This window comes from Anopheles bellator, chromosome 2 (assembly GCF_943735745.2).
Source record: "Anopheles bellator chromosome 2, idAnoBellAS_SP24_06.2, whole genome shotgun sequence".
In the NCBI taxonomy this organism is placed as follows: domain Eukaryota; kingdom Metazoa; phylum Arthropoda; class Insecta; order Diptera; family Culicidae; genus Anopheles; species Anopheles bellator.
The window spans coordinates 73,286,183-73,302,934 of record NC_071286.1 but is presented as its reverse complement, the minus strand read 5'-3'; the positions used below and the strand labels follow the sequence as shown (position 1 = coordinate 73,302,934).

Here is a 16,752-nt window from a genome sequence, read left to right as displayed (position 1 = left end):
GTCCTCGCAAAAAACGTTCCGCCCCGCGTTGGGCCTCCCCGGAAGTAGCCGGTGCGACGGGTCCGAAAAAAAGGCGCCCCACAGAATGGACCGATGACGATGATGATGAGGAGAGGAGAGCAAAAAAAAACGCGGAGTCCTGGCCGGAGAAGGATTCAATGCGGTTTTGTGCACACGACGGCGACGCGCGCCCCAGTTGATTACAGCCAGTCGGTAATATTTGTGGCAAATGTTGAGACGGCCCCGCATGGGGTGGGCGGGTTCGCGTCCCCCCCTAGGGGCGTTGCGGGTGCCGTGCCGTGAACAAGAGATAAACTCTGGCACCCCTTCCCCGGGGTGGGTTTCTCGGATGCGCACGGATCATAAATTTGATTTTTAAAGCCAATCATGTGTGCCATCATGTTTCGAGGTTTTTCGGTTTTCGGTGACGCATTGAAATGAAGCGCCTGGCATAGGGAAGGCACGGGAAATCAATGGGAAAACAATAAATTTGTTGGCCGGCCACACCTATGCGATGGGTTAATTTACGCGCGATCGCCAACCCATCGATCGCCAGCGCCTTGTTTCGCCGCCGTGTTCCGGTTTCTTCCCAACACACACGGATGGCATAATAAATGTCACAACCACTTGATTGACTACTTTTTCGGGGCGGGGGCCGGGACCGAACGCGAGCCGGTTGGGTGGACACGGTCTACGATCGTTTAATTTATGATGAAGGTTTTGATTCAATTCTCCCCGTTCTCGTCCGCTTGTGCGATCGTCCATCCGTTCCGCTCCGTTCGGTCCGGGAAGAGCTAATTGATTGATAAAGCATTTACATTCCATCGCCATCGTCGTCATCGTCGTCGGATACTTAGAAACGGCCAGTGCCTTCGCGGCGCCAGGGTTTGATCGGTTGGTACCGACACCGTCCACCAGGGTGCGCTGCGAGCGCGCGCATGCGCTTCACTGACGGAATGTTCGTTCGTTCGGCAGGAAGGGTTTCATTTTGAAGCCCGCTTTAAAACGGTGCCCAAACGGTGGTAGCCACTCAGCATCGTCCTCGGGGAACCGAAGGACAATGAATTTCTCACTATTTTTATATCTTTTCCAGCGAAATTAATGAAACAAACCGGCAGTATCGCTCGCATGAGCACGAGTAAAGGGTTTGAACCGTAGCCGTAGCAACGAACCCGGCCATCTAGACGGATGGTCGCTCGTGCAGCATTCCCGAACACACGACGAAGACGAAGGACAACACCATCACAGAGTGCGATGGCGATGGGAAATTCAGTCGCTAAAACAAACTAAACGCGGACAAAGCCCGCACGTTCCGCGGTTCGGGTTGTGAACATTGGGGAACCGTGCAGTGTGTGGTGTGTGGGTGGCGGGGACCGTGCGTGAGCGGTGATGAAAGTGAAATGATCTGAACCCACGACGGAGTGACAGAGGTGACTTCCCAACACACATTTTGGATACCTGTGCAGTGACCATTTGATACTGTTATTGTTGTTGCTGCTGCTGCTGTTGTTGTTGATGCAGGCCAACCCGTCCCACCCCGACATGCTTCGGAGGGCGGCCACAACGGTGCAGTGGCTCTGAGTGCATAAAGCAGGTGACAAATACATAATCGATCAAATATACTCGGTGGACGAGAATGCGTGATGCGTGCGGCTTAGACAAAGGGATCGCGGCAGGCCGGTCCTCGACGGATTGTTCGGGCGTGTAACACAGGATAGTATGCTAGCGTGGCCTACTGCTGCTGCCTCGAGGTGCATCACCAATGAAACGATATGAGCACGTATGCGTACACAGCTCGCTGCAGGGAAAAACGAAAACAATGCACGAGATGTGGCGTTGGATAGTGTTACTCAGTTTGTTGTTAGTCAAAGGTAAGTGGAACTCTGGGTCCCTACTTTTATGTCCGGCAAGAGCCCCCCCGTCATCTTCAACATCTCCCCCCGAAATTGCTTGATTGCAAGAATGGCGATCCTTTTCTCGTGATTCGTTGTCCGCACACTTTCGAAACACTTCAAACATCACCACTACATCATAATTTCGCCCCATTAGTATTCCTTCCTGGGCCGAATTTTCCCGGTTTCGCCTTCTTTAATTACGCGACCTCAGCGACGGAGCAGCGACGCGGCATACTTTGTTTGTTCGGGAAGTTTTGGCAATGCTCAAAGCGAGCGAAGAAAACATCACCGAAATGGCGCGGCGTGGCCCTGGAATTAATGTGGTGAATTTCATTTGCCCCATCTGCTCTCTCTCCCTCTCTCCCTTCGGTCCTTCGGCGGCGGCGGCGGCCGAATTTGGCAGAATTCGCGTCAGGTATTATGCTAACGGAGGTCCGGGTGCCGAAGCACACGATAAAGGGCCACTCGGTGCGGCTCGAGTGCCACTACGACATGGAAGGGGAGGCCCTGTACTCGGTGAAGTGGTACAAGGATGGACGGGAATTTTATCGATATGTGCCAAGAGACGATCCCCCCGGGACCGTGTTCCCGCAGCCGGGCATCGCGGTGGACGTAAGTGTCTCGTCTCGGTGTCGTCCGTTTCCGTTTTCGCTCGGGCCCTACATTTGACCCCCGTGTCGTAATGTCATCCCCACCCCTCCCTCGCAGCTGCTTAATTCGACCAGCGAGCAAGTGGTGCTGGATCCGATCGATCTCTCCTCCAGTGGCAAATATCGATGCGAGGTATCGGCCGAGGCGCCCTCCTTCCAGACGGTCTCGGACCACGGCGAAATGCTGGTAGTCGGTGAGTAGCCACGCGCCCGGGGGGGTGGAACTGCAATGCAATGCCATGCCGATGTGTGTTTGTTTGTGTTGGGCCAGTGCTTCCCGAGGAGGATCCGCACATTACGGGCGGCAAGCCGCGGTACCAGATTGGCGATATCGTGCGCGTGAACTGCACATCTGGCCGCTCGAAGCCGGTCGTCCATCTGACCTGGTACATCAACGGGGAGGCGGCGGACAGTGCGCTGGTGCGGCGCTTCGAGCCCATCGTGTCCGGGCCGGACAAGCTGGAAACGTCCGTGCTGGGGCTGGAATTCCGTGTTAAGGCGAAACATTTCAAGCGAGGCGATATGAAACTGAAGGTAGGACGAGGGTGCGCCCCTCGCGCGGCCCCATAAAGGGCGCGTGTGGCCGCGGAAAGAGAGCGAGAAATATCTAAAACATGCAAATTTCTGTGTTCTGCTTTCTGCTTTGCTTTCTCGGGCCCCCCTCCCAGTGCCTCGCCACCATCTCGACCGTGTACTGGAAAAGCAACGAGGAGAGCGTGGAGGGCGAAAAGATCCAAAAAGCGCCAATGCTCGAGTCCCGCCGGGCCGTTTCCACCGACACGCGAGCGGACCGAGTTCAAGGTAAGTTTCTTTACGGCCACAAGAATCCGCCGCGACCCTCCGATGCTCTTGCCTTACCCTCCCGGCCTCCCTTCGCTTTCGGTGCCCAATTTCAGCGGCGAGCAATGATGCACTGGCGAATAAATATTCATCGGGCCTGAATTTTGCATTACGCGTGCTCGGATTGCTGCTGGTCGTGAGCGGCGTCGGCGGCGGCGGCGGCCTCGGATCCGTCTGCGGCACGGTGGCGACCGGTCCTTGGCTGCACGGTGGCTCCTAAAACCGCTGCAACTCGCGAACTACGTGAACATGGCGGGGCGCGCGCACACTCTTCAGCTGTAACAATTTTATTATCATTCACTATAATACATTCCGTCCCGTCAAGAAGCGGGGATCGACCCTTTTCGACCCCTCCGGCAGCAGCGTGACCGAGGGCGGTGGTGAAGCGGACTGCGCCAAGCCTAGCCACAGCGCAAGGACGACGACTTACTCACCAGCCCCAGCTGTCTGTCAGCGGAAGGAAGCACCGAATTAGAGGCCCCGGACATCACGTGGGGGGAATCCTCGAGTCCTGCGTTACGGACCCTGCTGCTGCTGATGATGCATAGCACGCCACCGTACGACTGAAATGCAGACCTGAACGCGCGAACACACCACTTCCTAACGTGGGGGGATTCGGTGGCGTAGACTGGCTCTCTCTATCCCTACCCTGCACTAATGATCTCATCGACACGAACACACTTCTCAATGAATAAGGGCCCCGCAGGAGACTTTCCCGTGGAACCGGAACCGATTAGGATGTACAATCGCGGTTGGCCGCGCGTTCCCCACGAAGCGGGGCGCCCAAAAAAGGATTAAACAAACGAAATCATATCAGTACACCGACACAATGAAGTAATATCTCGATGTGCTTTTTCACTGTTTTCACTCTCCACACTGATCCCCCCAAAACAAAAAAAAAAACAGTAAATGGAGGACACAAAGAAAAAAAGATGGCGCCCAAAAAGTGGACGAACGCGAATCGAAAACATAAAACATATCACTCCAGTGAATATTTGAAAATTTAAACGAAAACAAAAAAAAACGGAAAACGGAAAACACTTTTGCGCTCCTTTTATCATCTCGTCGTGGATAAGTCTGTGTCTGTGTGCGTGTGCGTGAGTGGGTGTGTGTCGCCGGAACCCGTGGGCCACACGCGCCGCCACCCCCGATGCCGCCGATCCGTCTCTCTCCTCCTGCGTGTAAATAATGTTTGTACATATTGTAAAACTGATGGGTTTGTCCGGCCCCGCTCGAGACTCTCGTTGGCAAACTGGTTTTTTTCCCCTCTATACTTTCCTGGTCATGTGCAATTTTTAGATAAAACAAACGTCGGAAAGCAGAACTGAAAGTCAGTCCAACACACACGAAACACAGGACACGCACACACATACAGCAATCGCGCCACTACGAACTACTAACTACTAAAAACTACTGCAAACCCTAATATAACAACTACTCGGCCGTACTCGGTAAATACTCTTCTAGTGAAAATTGTTACTTCCGCGGGGCCGTGCACGGTGCACGGGATGTGCGCAGGATGCGCCCCGCAGGAACGATGAACGATGTGAATGAATGCTGGTCGACTGATGAATAAAGAATACTTTTATCCATTACACGAGATCGGACGCGTTAGATGATTCGTTTCCGGCGTTCCCACTTTTTAGCGTTTATATCACCGGATCGATAGTTGGTTCGTGGATCGGGAATGTTTCCGCTGAAAGGAGAGCCTGTGGATTGATTTTGCTAAGGTAAGTGTTCATTGTTCGTACTCCGATCGGGGATCTCTGGGTTGTCGCCATGGTTACATCTGCGAACTGAAACGTCAAACCGAAGCTGGTTGGTTGAAATTAATTTTATGCACAAACCATGTCGAAATCGCGACCGTCTCACCGTAAGAATTGTGTGGTGGCCAAAATGGCAAATTAATAAACGTCCGAGAAGTCCGAGAGAGCCCCTGGTGGAAGCTGCGTGTGTAATTGATGCGTGACAGTTAATGGGGCGTGCAGGAACCGCGTCGCAACATTAGAGATCCTTGGCTTGGCTGGGTGCCACCGGCGGAGTCCCCGGGGAATTATCAATCAATTACTTTATTTGCCAAATAAATGTCAAATATCTTTCACATCGTTCCGGCCACCGAGCCGACCACCACCATCAACAAAACGGAGGACGACGACGACGACGACGTGTGACACTGGATCACCCGGGCACAGGACACGTGGCACGTGGTCGTTCGTCGAGAGAACCCGGTCAAGAAACCTGGTGTCCGACGGGGACGCACCGGGTGTCGGAATGCTGTCCACGCACTGACGGGCCGAGGGCTGCAGGGCGGAAGAAGGGCGGGCGAAAGCGTAGAATAAAAGCCGGACCGGCGGCACCGGCAGCAGCAAATAATGTCATTTTATTTATGTGGTGACTTTGTGGTGGTCCACCGCCGTCGCCGGAGAAGTCGCACTCCAAAAGGCCAGGTTAAATATCCAGGACCAAGGGGAGGATCGTATCCTGCCGTAGAGAAAAGTGCCCCCGGGCAGTTTTTTTTGCCGCCGACGACACCACGCTGCTCCATTATCCGTGTGTGTCCCCGGGCCCGGGGACACACTTCTTTCCGCCCATCGTGAGGCGGCCATCCTCCGATGGCAATATCCAAGATTTATGGTTTCTGTAATCATACCCGCAGAAGTGAAAGTACAAACGACCTGCTACGTGTCTGGTTTTCCGGATGTTTACGCCATTTGATGACGCTGCTCTCTCTCTCTCTCTCCCTGGGGTCTCCGGTGTTGTAGGCCCCCCTAGGGGGAGGGTAGCGTCCAGGCCTTTGCGACGTGTAGTTTACTTTCTGTCGCCGTAGGTCGGGGCAATAGGAAAAGTTGTGTCATTTTTCATGTAGTTAGCAGGATGCTTATACAGTTATTTTAGGTGCGGTGCTCCCGGTGCCGATGGCCACGGTTCGGAGGCGGGGGGGGGGGGACGTCGCCCCTCGCCGTCCATCACGCACGAAAGAGGAGCGGCTCGGAATTCGGATAAACGCCCTGCCCCGATGGGAGATGATCGATGGATTACAAGCCATCGGAAAAGTGTTATTTGATTTACTGCGGGAATTTCCCGCTCGATTTGACCCAAAGCGTGCGTCCTTATGCTTCTCCGGTTCTCCCCGGTCTTTCTCGCTATCGAGCTGGCCTACACACTGAGGACAATTAAGAGGCAATGAGTTTCTTCCTACGAAGGACCGGTCAGGAAGCTGCGCCACCGACAGAGCTAGACGATGCGGACCGACTCCGAAAAATGGTCCCACTGTGAAATGGTTAAAGTTGGACGATCGTCGACTGAAAAAGTGGGAACCATTACAATAGCACACCGGAAACGGTTGGTGTCCCCGGTAGTTCCGGTTTCATACCCAGCCCGGCCGTCTGCGGCCCGGTTCCGCCGGCTTTTGTCGCCGAGATAAGTTTGCTCAAATGTTATTAAAGTCATTACTCTGCACAACGCCACGCCACGCCACGCCTCGGTGTCCCATTTCGGGCCGGCACCGGGCGGACTCCGGTCTGTGGTGCAGTCCGTTGTCTTTGCTTCTTCGTGTGTCCGGATCACATACCAGGCCCCGGCCCCCCGGTCACGGAGTTTGCCGGTGCCGCCGGCCTTGTTTAGTGTTCCTTGTGTTCCTTTGTGTCCAGCGGCGACGACGGCCAGGACGAAACGGCGGAATGGGGCTAAACTACCGAAGGCAAAGTTATAAAAAGTTTATATATTTTATTATTATATAATTCATCTGTTGAAAGCATTTTTATCACGTTTGCTCCTTTCCCCCTCGGTCCAGCGGGGGGTGTTGGTTCTGGCCCTGCACCGGACCGGGTGTCGTCGTCGTCGTTGGCGAAGGAGCCGGGTTGCTTCGCCGGTTTTCTCCGGGGAAAATGAACACGTCAGATAAATAAGTACGCAGGGGCAAAAAATCCTTTTTAGCCCAGAGTAAGGGTCCCGACGTGCGGACGAAGGTGGATTCGCGTAGGTCCACGCGGTCCATGCCACCGGGTCGGGGTGGGGCGGGGTGTCAACGTCCGGGTCCGGGTCCGGGTGTTGACGAGGAAACATGTCCGTCCGTGTCCGGGGTTCCCTTCGTGTCCCTCGCTTTCCTCCGCCTGTGCCCTTCGGAAAGGGACTCTGCGTCATTCTGCGGATTTTGTGTACTTCCCGTTGGCGTGCGCGTCCTTTAAGGCGCTACGGTTACCTTTTAATAACCGTCACTCCAGCTCAATAGCCCAGCAATATTCTTTTGACTTTTCGAGGGAAAAATGGCACAAGACAAAAACACTCCTCGAGGGCACCTCGAGACACGAGACGACGAATCCTGGCCCGTCCGATGTAAGCCGGCCCTGATGAGAAACATGATTGCCCGGGGGCCGGAACGGGGCCGGAGCCTATAAGCGTTATTCATATACATTTTCTGGCAGAAATCTTTCAGTGCGCGAGAGGCGGCCAAACTTTTCGTCGTCCTTCGTCCTCGTCTCGTCTCGCGCTCTCTCTCTCTCTCTCTCGCTTGAGACAACGTCAACGCGTACAATGTTAAAGGTTAACTGAAGACAATCGGAGTTCCGAGAAGTTTCTACGCTACGCCAAAGTTCGCCCTCGCCAAAGTAGACGTCCGAAGCCCTCGTGCGGCGAACGGCGAACAAAGTCGTGGTCAATAGACGTTTGTGCGGGGGGCAGCAGCCCCCCCTGAATGCAGATATCGGGCCAACTGCTGGAACTTTGCTACAATATCGGAGAAATCATGTTGGACAAATGAATGCGCCACGGTCCAAGAAGGGACCCCTGTGAAGAAGACGAGACCAAAGAGAACTGGAGTCGTAAGGGCTTTTGGCGGGGCAGGCTCCTGTTTCTTGAGATATTTTGAAACATTTATTTTTAATATCCCTCCTTCCGCCAGGCGGCCGTTACTGGCCGCTGGCGTCAATGGCCACCGCCCCGCCCTGCCTTCCGGCTAGTGGCCACCCCCCCCGACCTGTAATGAGTCGTTTCGGCCATATGCGAAACGAAATTAAATTTTCCGCATGAAGATTAAATTTAATTAAATGAAGGAGCATCCTCATAGGTAGTCCGGACCGGAGCCGGAGCCGGCGGTGGTGGTTCCGTTATGGAACCCGGTCCTCCTCCGGGTAAGGTGTTGTAGGGAGGCCGCCGCTTAACCCAAATCCGACTGTTCCGCATCACCGACTGGCGGGGATAGAGGGACTTTTGATAGTTGTAGTTGGTCTATCCGAGAACGACGGGATATTTCGTTGCCCATTCCCGGCTCAGGTTCTGTGCGGTGTCAATCAGTTCTCAGTGACGAGTTAATAAGCGAAACTGGGCTGGTGTCCTGGGCGTTCAAAAAGGGACTAAAAACTGTCCATAACTAATGGGTCGATAGCGGAACTAAAATGTAATTTTAATATTTAGGATATTTTTACCCATTTCTCTTTGACAAATAATTTGCTGTGAGTTTAAGAAAAGAAAATGCTGTGAGTTTTGAAATGGCTGTGAGTTTCAACAGAACCGCTGCCAACAGCCGGATAATCATCGGATTGATATCTAATTTGCACACCTTACACCTAGAAGCAGTTACATTTGATAAAAGATAACAAACACATTACACTGACACTGCTCACATACCTGCCCATTCATCAGCCGATAATTTCAGCCCACAAAAACGGAACAGCTTGGCGATCGGCGGCCGTGTAACAGTGCAGTGCTTGCCGAGCACAATAAATAAATGCAAACAAATGATAATGAACGCAGTGCGGTGGCTCCAGGTTCGTCTATTTAGCCGAATGTCTTGGCGAGTGTCCGTGGCGTGTGTCCCGATGAAAGCCACCGCGGCCGCAAATGGACAAGATAGAGGGACGCGCGCCGGCGCTCGCGCTCTATAAAGATAACGACGGTAAATTTGTGGGACATTGAAGCATAAATTTTCATATCTCTCGCACCGAGCGAGTTGTCCAGGGAGCCGAGGTGGACCCAAACTTTTTGCTGGCCTTTGTGTGCCGCTGGCCGCGTTTTTATAGAGCAATTTCGCCGTGGCCACCTCGGAAAAACATTGAAAACAAGAATAAAGGACACCAAATTAAGGTTCCTCCATTGTCATACTAAACTAGCCACCGTTCCGAGCTCCATTTACATTTTTCTATCGTTCCGAACCGGAACCCCGGAGATGTCGCCCCGAAGGAGAGTGGTCCGGAGATTGTTTCACGACTCTTCATGGCGGCCAACTTGCTGACTGGTGCATTAATCATAATTGAATGTAATCAGGCTGTCGATCTCTCGCGCCCTGCTGGAGAGCTCCGGTGGTCGGCATCGTTCTGCCGGCCAGGTAAATGGTTGATGGTGTCGTTTGTGGCCACCTCCCTGGAGATTCCCGGGAGAATTCCATCTTCTTCAAGGAACGGTGTTCGTTTCGTTTAATTTAGAGACAAATTAGAAACTCGTGGTGATAACAATTAAAAGTTTGGCTTCGGTTTCGCTGACGCTGCGCAATGCTGTACGCCACCTGTACGCTACATATTGAGGACCCCGGGACACCATTAGGCCGCGTGTCCGTTCTCTGCGCCTCTCTCAACACACTTAACGCAGGAAAGCAGGCCCACGTGGCCAGCCCGGGGTGATGCGTAGAATCCGCCAACCTCTCGATATCCGCCCCGGCGTAGGCACCCTCCCTCCCCGGTCCGAACGACGAAAAGGAAAAGTTTCCATAAAGAGCATGGTTCTGACGATGGCGGTGGTCGCGCGGTGGTCCTGCGCCCTTGTTTTCTTTGGTTAATGGTAATGGACTTTTCAAGTCACAAAAGCGCCCCCATAAAAGCCGGTGGACCAGCGTGTGGTAAAAATAACGCGCCAACCAGCGCGATTTCTGTCATTTAATTAGCGCCCTTCTTCCGGAAAAAAGTTAAAACACGACGGCCGTTCCGAATCACTCTAAGATCACTTTCTTGTCCGGGGGCGTTAAGCGGCCGAACAACTAGCACCGCAATTGCAATTAAAGCACAACAATTGTCACCAACTGGGCCACCCATTGTGCCGCCACGGGACACCGGATTTGTTTGTTGCATAAAATATTGAAGGTATTTGGCGAGGGCTGGCAAGTGTGAAATTTGTCTTAAAATTGCCTCCACCGTGGCCACCGCCAGAGAGCGAGAGCGCTTTTAGAATGAAAATTTATGGCCGACAGCCGTATCGCACCGACCACAGCACAGGAGCAGCAGCAGCCCAGGACACAGGACACAGGACACGTAGTAGTGAAGTTTCAGGGCGGGAGGGCGATAATATTTCCACTCCTTTATCTCCAGCAAAGGGCGACGAAGTAAGCGGCGACAAATACACAATGGTCATCGCGGCTGTGTTGGTGCTGTGTCTCTGTGTGTGTGTCAAGGTGCTGGATCATGGTTGGCCGGCTTTTGTTGTAATCCGAGTAGCCAAGTGTTTCGGTCGGGCAAGAAGGAAAAGTTAAAGTGTTTTCAAAATGGCGGGCCAGAGCGGCCCTTGGCTTGGCGGCCAACGAAATGGACAAAATGCAATAAGGGCAACTTAGTGGTTTTGACTTCTCGGTTCAACGCTAGCCATTTACTCATCCGACCGCATATTCAGAACTCAGCACACCGTCGGGTCGTGGAGTCCGTCCTCGGCACACAACAGTGCCATATTTTAAGTCCAGTGAATTTCTCTGCAAATCCTTCTCCCCGGGCAGAAGAGCAGAGCGTTTTGGAAGCCGGCGAGGTGTGAAGCCGTTGCCCTGTCCTGGTTTGCCGTGTGGCGGTGGGCGGTTCCAAGTGTCCTCCGGGAAAGGCTCGACACCAGGACGAACGAAGGTGGCAAACAGGCGAATTACCGGTTGGGCGCGCGCGTCATCGTGATTTGCCAGGTTGGTGTTTTACAATTTAGAACACAAACATTTTAGCGAGCCCGCAGTGGTGGCTTTCGGTGTGCGTGCGAATGTCCGGGGCTCTGTGTTTTCGGAAAGGATGATCGCGAGTGCCTAATGAAGGTTTACGGGAAATGCGGTGGCTTTACTTCACTGAAGTGCGCTGTCTATTGTGGATGGTGTGGTGGGTCCGAATTTGTTTTACTTTCATGGTTCTGCTTCACGTTTTGTGTGTCCTTTTCACGACAATCAGGACGAGTGACACATAAAGCCACACGGCGCAAGTGAGAAAGTGATTAATTTTGAAGTGCTATTAATACTTTTAAAGGCGACCACCGGAAACCGGTGCCCGGTTCGGCTCGTTGACCCACTGTTTGGCCTTGCTCTCTCTCTCTCTCTCTCTCGTGCTCCCCTCCCTCGGTCGCGGTTGGTGTGGAAAAAATGCAAATTATTCGCATTGCTTCGTTCCGCGCGCAAAAGTAAACATCCAGGGGCCCGCGCGGATTAGCGAAATCCTTTTCATGCTTTTTTAATTACAACGTCACCGAAGCAAACCGCAGGAATTTCCAGCCCGTCGCGCCGGCTCTGGCTGATAAGTCCCGGGCGGGCAGGACCTGGCCCCGCGGAATGGAACTGGCCACGGGATTTGTGGGGTGCCCCAACACAAGACCGCGCGACATCCTGGGAAAGTTGCCGTCTGCTGGTTACCGGCACTGTGAGGAGTGCGGGGCGAAGCCCAGATTGGGCTGAGTTCATCTGTCTCTCGGGTGGATGTGGAGTATTTTGGTCTGCATACTTTACCCACCTTTTTTTCCCCCGCCGCACCCGGGGGTTGTTACGCATGTGGATGGTGTGGTGCCAGGCGGAATGTTAGGCGTCGGAAGCGCCGGAAAAAGTGCCCTGAAAGTGACGGCTATTTGGCCCAAAATGTTTCGGAATCGAAAAACTTTGCCTTTCGCCGATAATTTGATAACGATCTAGAGAGGCGGTCCGTCGGCGGGCGAGGTTTCGTCGGCAATCTATCGATCTAGTTACATAAAAATTAATCCATTTTTTTCGTGACCGGAACTTTGGGCCTAGGAACCTAGGGAGAATATTTATTGTCAACGATAGAAAAGTGTTTAGTAAGGAATGTTCCACTTACGATATCTGGATGGTTTTGGGCCCTGGTTAACTGCGATGGGTTCGGCAGGAAGCTAAGTTGGTTTGATTCGTTGTGCGGTCTTCAAATGGTGTTAGGCAATGGCTTTCCCACGTTCATGATACATTTTCACAGACGTTTAGTAAAAGGGATTCCTCGGGGAAAATCCATTTTTCGGGCTGCAAGCGAATGAAGAGAAGAACTGTGAGGCGGACGTTCGCAGCAATCATCATTCGTGGAAACTCTGTCCGCAGCCTACTGCGAACCCCCCAGCAGGTGAATCCCTTTCCAGGCAACTGTCAATCGGAATGTCAGTCTCACCGGATCTGAAAGTTTTTCCTTTATCGAGCAAAGCACTGCTCCAGAGGCCTACTGGGATTTATGCGTTGTCTTCTCGGAATGAAATGGAAACTCTTTTTCCACATTCAGGTTGCTTACGTGAAATTTATCTTCCAGGATCCATTTGGGGGGGTAGGCTACTAATGTTCACGCGATTAAGCCGCCCGAATCGAACAGCTCATTTGCGCACGGGGCTCCAGAAATGCGAAAGGACCACTCGCCAGGACATTGATCATTGTTTGGTCCGCCCGAACGAAGTACAGGGCGGGGTGGGGTCTGCCCAATAAAATACCGCGAAAGAGAAAGCTCTTTCGCGTGGCACCACATTAGTGTGCGCGAGAGGCCACGTGGCCGCCACCGAACACAAATAGTAAATCGGTTTCGAATTGGTCCAAATTTAGAGCGACCATTCGCGTGGCGGCGGCGGCGGCCGCCGCAGGTTCCGCTCCGGCGCCAGGACCGAAGCCGGGCACTCTGCAACATTGGATAATTTGGCATTGCGCGCAATCACCACGCGCGATTCACGCGAGGCGAGCAGTCATAAATTGCAGGACGAGTGTGCTAAGCCGCGGACTTCGGGGCGGGCGGCGGGCGGACGAATGGAAAACGGGGAAAATTATGGACTCGATTGGGTACCGGGGAAGGCTGGTCGCCACCAACGAGCGACAACACAAAGCGGTTCAATTGAGCGATAATTTAACGTGTGCCGAAAATGCGATGCGTCGTCGCGCCGACGCCGATCGGTGGTCACAATGGGCGTCGCCGATTGTGTTAGGGTTTCGTTAGGACCTCCGCCACCGGAAGGGAAAAAAAAAACTCGCGACACCAAATTTGTAAAAATTTGCACCGGGCGATGAATTATTTCGCGGCGCGCGCTTCGAATCCGTCGGAACACCGGGGACCCACCGATTGGCGCTACATATGTTCTCCTGCGCGTCCTGCGTGGTGCTTGTTTTTGTCTCAAAGTGGTGTACTTTCGCCGTACGTGCTTAACGGCGTCTTGAGTTACAGCTCGCGTGCGCCTTAGACTCCGGCCGAAAGAAGGATTATTGGGAAGCATGAAACGCGGCTGCGTACGTGACCACCCCACCTCGGGTGGGTGTTGTGATTCGAGGCAAGCGGATCCGTGTCGTGTCGCGTTTCACAAAAGGGAAAATAGTTTCACACGTCTGGAATGTGCTGCTGCAACCTTTCGACTCACTCTTTTTTTTTCGTCGGCCCAAATACGCCACCCGAATCCTGGGCCTGGGCCCGGGTTTGTTACGGGAACCGCTTCTTTATAGCACCGCTGCACGCTCGCCGGCTGCAGCCCGGGGAATGTGCACCCGGACGCGGGGCCGGGGCCAAGAATGCTATCAAAATGCTTTATCGCGTAATCTCGTTTACAAGGAATGACACATAAGCGTGCGGCGGCTAATAACGGAGGTCGGGCCGGGTTCCGCGAGATATGCTATCAATGTTGACTCGTGCCGTCGCCAGTGCAGATGTCCTCCGTCCGCCGTATTTGAAGAATTCGTTCGACTTGCCACCTGGCCTGGCCTGGCCTGGGCCGATTTGGCAGCTGGTGTGCGCCTGGATTACCTTGCACCTTGCCCGGGAATGGGTTGTTTATTTGGGCAGCTTCGAAGGACTCTCGCTCTCGTCGGGGTGTAACAGTCGAATGTTTGGCCAGCGGGGCTTATGCAGATAATGCTGACAAATGCACGGCCCAGGGCCCGGTGTTCGCCTACGAAAAGGGCGAACCACAAAAAGGGCGGCCAAACCTCGGACGGTCCTGGCGACGATTACCTAATTGCAACGAGCGTTTCTATTATATTCGCCGTGTTGTCGTTAAGCCTATTACAGTTTATCGAATTATATCAGAATGTTCTATTTTCATTACAGCGCGCCGCCGTGGCCCCGCTAATCTCGGTGCGCTCGGCTTGGGCGGAAGTTTTTCTTCGCGAGTCTCGCAACTTCTCGGCTTGCAACGTTCACACCACCCGGAGCGCTCCATTGGTAAATGGGCCATTAGATTGGAGCCGAGAAACAACGAAAAATGAGATTGGATTATCACAATAGCCGGGCAGCGCCGGGCGGCGATTTTCCTTGTAGGCCGAAATGGTGTAATTAGGCGTGTAAGTGAGGTTTCTAATGAGACGGAGAGCGAAAAAGCAGCCGAAAAGCCGGTGGCCACCACAACAGAGTACCAGTATCATTAATTATTTAGCCATTCGTATGCTCCGCTCGTGCGCGCTCGTAGCTTACAGCTCGGGCGATATCAATTATAGGATAAAAATATTCGAACAAATTTATGCCAGATTTGGTCCGTGTTGGGCGCCCTATCGATTGCACGGCGTGTAAACGTGATCGCGGGCAGCGATTCCTAGGAACCGGGCCTAATGGACCCGGCACTGAAGGTGAATTTGTTAATCAAAGAAAGATTTCTGTTCCCCTCGTCTGATGAACTGCCGCAGGTTTTTGGGACCCTCGAACCCGAACGGGGCCAAAACTTCACACTACGACATGATAAATTATTGACACGGGCCACGGGGCAACGGGTTGGCCTCGGGCGGTAGTGGCCCCCACGGCGCGGTGCCACGGTGCAGCTACCGGACGGGATTTCTTTTGAGATGTGGAACTTTTTTGGGGCCCAGTTTTTGGGAAAGCGCCGCACGTACCTTAGTAGTTCTCGAAAGGCGTCCCGCCGTTTTTTTTTGCACTTTATCCAGAAAATGGATTCGGGAAGTTTTGGAGTTCTTCGCTCACGGTTTGCCGTTTTCTTGCCCTTGCCCGGGGAGGAAATGTGGACTTAACCTTTCGGGTGGACGGCTCCTTGCTGGTGGCGTGAAAAGTCACACCAAAGTTTGAGGTTGTAAAAATTATCTTTCCACTCGCCGACGTCGTCGTCCTGGTCCTGGTGCGCATTGGCGTAATTCTTTTCCGGTTCCCACTGTGGTCCACCTGGCCGAGAGAGGTTCCGCTAGCCAAAGGGTTCCGCGTGCTGCGTAGTTGCGTTTCATCCTCTCGTCTCGATTTGGAGACTGGAAAACTTTAAAATTGTAAATTAGTTTCGACTGCGCCTTAAGTGCATTTTGCCGTTTGTCCTGCTTTATGACCAATCAACGTCCAGCGTCCTTCCGGCCGGCCGGCCGGGCGAACCGGGAGGAAATGAAAATTAAATTAAAACTTTTAATTTATGGTTTTACCACCACCAGGCTCGTCACCGGTGCGTGGGTCCGTGGCCGGACTCGGTGGTTGTTAATTAGAATTCATAACACAGGGTGACCGATAAAGAACCAGGACGCTCCTGGAACGGCAATTGAGCAACACAAATTCGAACGATTCTGTTGTTGTTGATCATTAATCTAGAGCGGCGTGCGACAACGTTGCGCAACCACAGGACTTCAGGTTCAGAACTCCCAAATCCCGGCGGTCTATTAGCATATTGGCGATCGGCTACACAATCTCCCGAACGAAAAGCGTTTGAATCGAACGATTTGTGAGCAAAGTTTACCGAGCTGCTGCAAGCGCAAGAGTCTTCATTTTGGGAGCCCATTAACATTACAATGGCCAAGAACTGTCCGTGTGGGTGGGTGGGTGTGTGGTGGAAGTTTTCACAATTTTCCACCCCGTGCTTGCTTGGCGGAGAAGAAAGTTTTAAGTGACAAATAAACTCCGATCCGACCGACCGACCGAAGGACAGCAATTGTTCGGTGTCGGCATCTTTTCCGGTGTTTCTGGTGGCGGCGGCTACGGCGTCGGTATCTTAACGCATTTAGAACGCGCTGGTGGCTTGTCGGTGGTTACACGGTACGGTGGTGGCCACCGCTAAAAACCCTCCGTGTGTAACTAGCACGTGGCACTTATCCGTAATCCATTTCGTACTATCGGAGCGTAAATTTACCGAGCACTTCGGTGCCTGGACCAACTCTCCTTCGCCTGCATTGCGGCGGGGGGGAGGGACCCAGGCGCAATTTGCTGGGACGGGAATTGCTTTATCATCTTCTATTTGGAGTGCACTTATCTGTGGTTTGGCGC

General features: G+C 53.2%; 1 protein-coding gene across 1 annotated transcript; it reads left to right on the top strand.

Moving 5' to 3' along the window:
• Window positions 1-1,308: 1,308 nt before the first annotated feature.
• Window positions 1,309-4,933, top strand: LOC131208386 (uncharacterized). The gene is made up of 6 exons (XM_058201121.1): window positions 1,309-1,871; window positions 2,299-2,507; window positions 2,604-2,739; window positions 2,817-3,079; window positions 3,214-3,346; window positions 3,442-4,933. The coding sequence occupies exons 1-6, from the start codon at window positions 1,763-1,765 to the stop codon at window positions 3,603-3,605; spliced, it is 1,014 nt and encodes a 337-aa protein (XP_058057104.1). The 5' UTR covers window positions 1,309-1,762; the 3' UTR covers window positions 3,606-4,933.
• The last annotated feature ends 11,819 nt before the right edge of the window (window positions 4,934-16,752 follow it).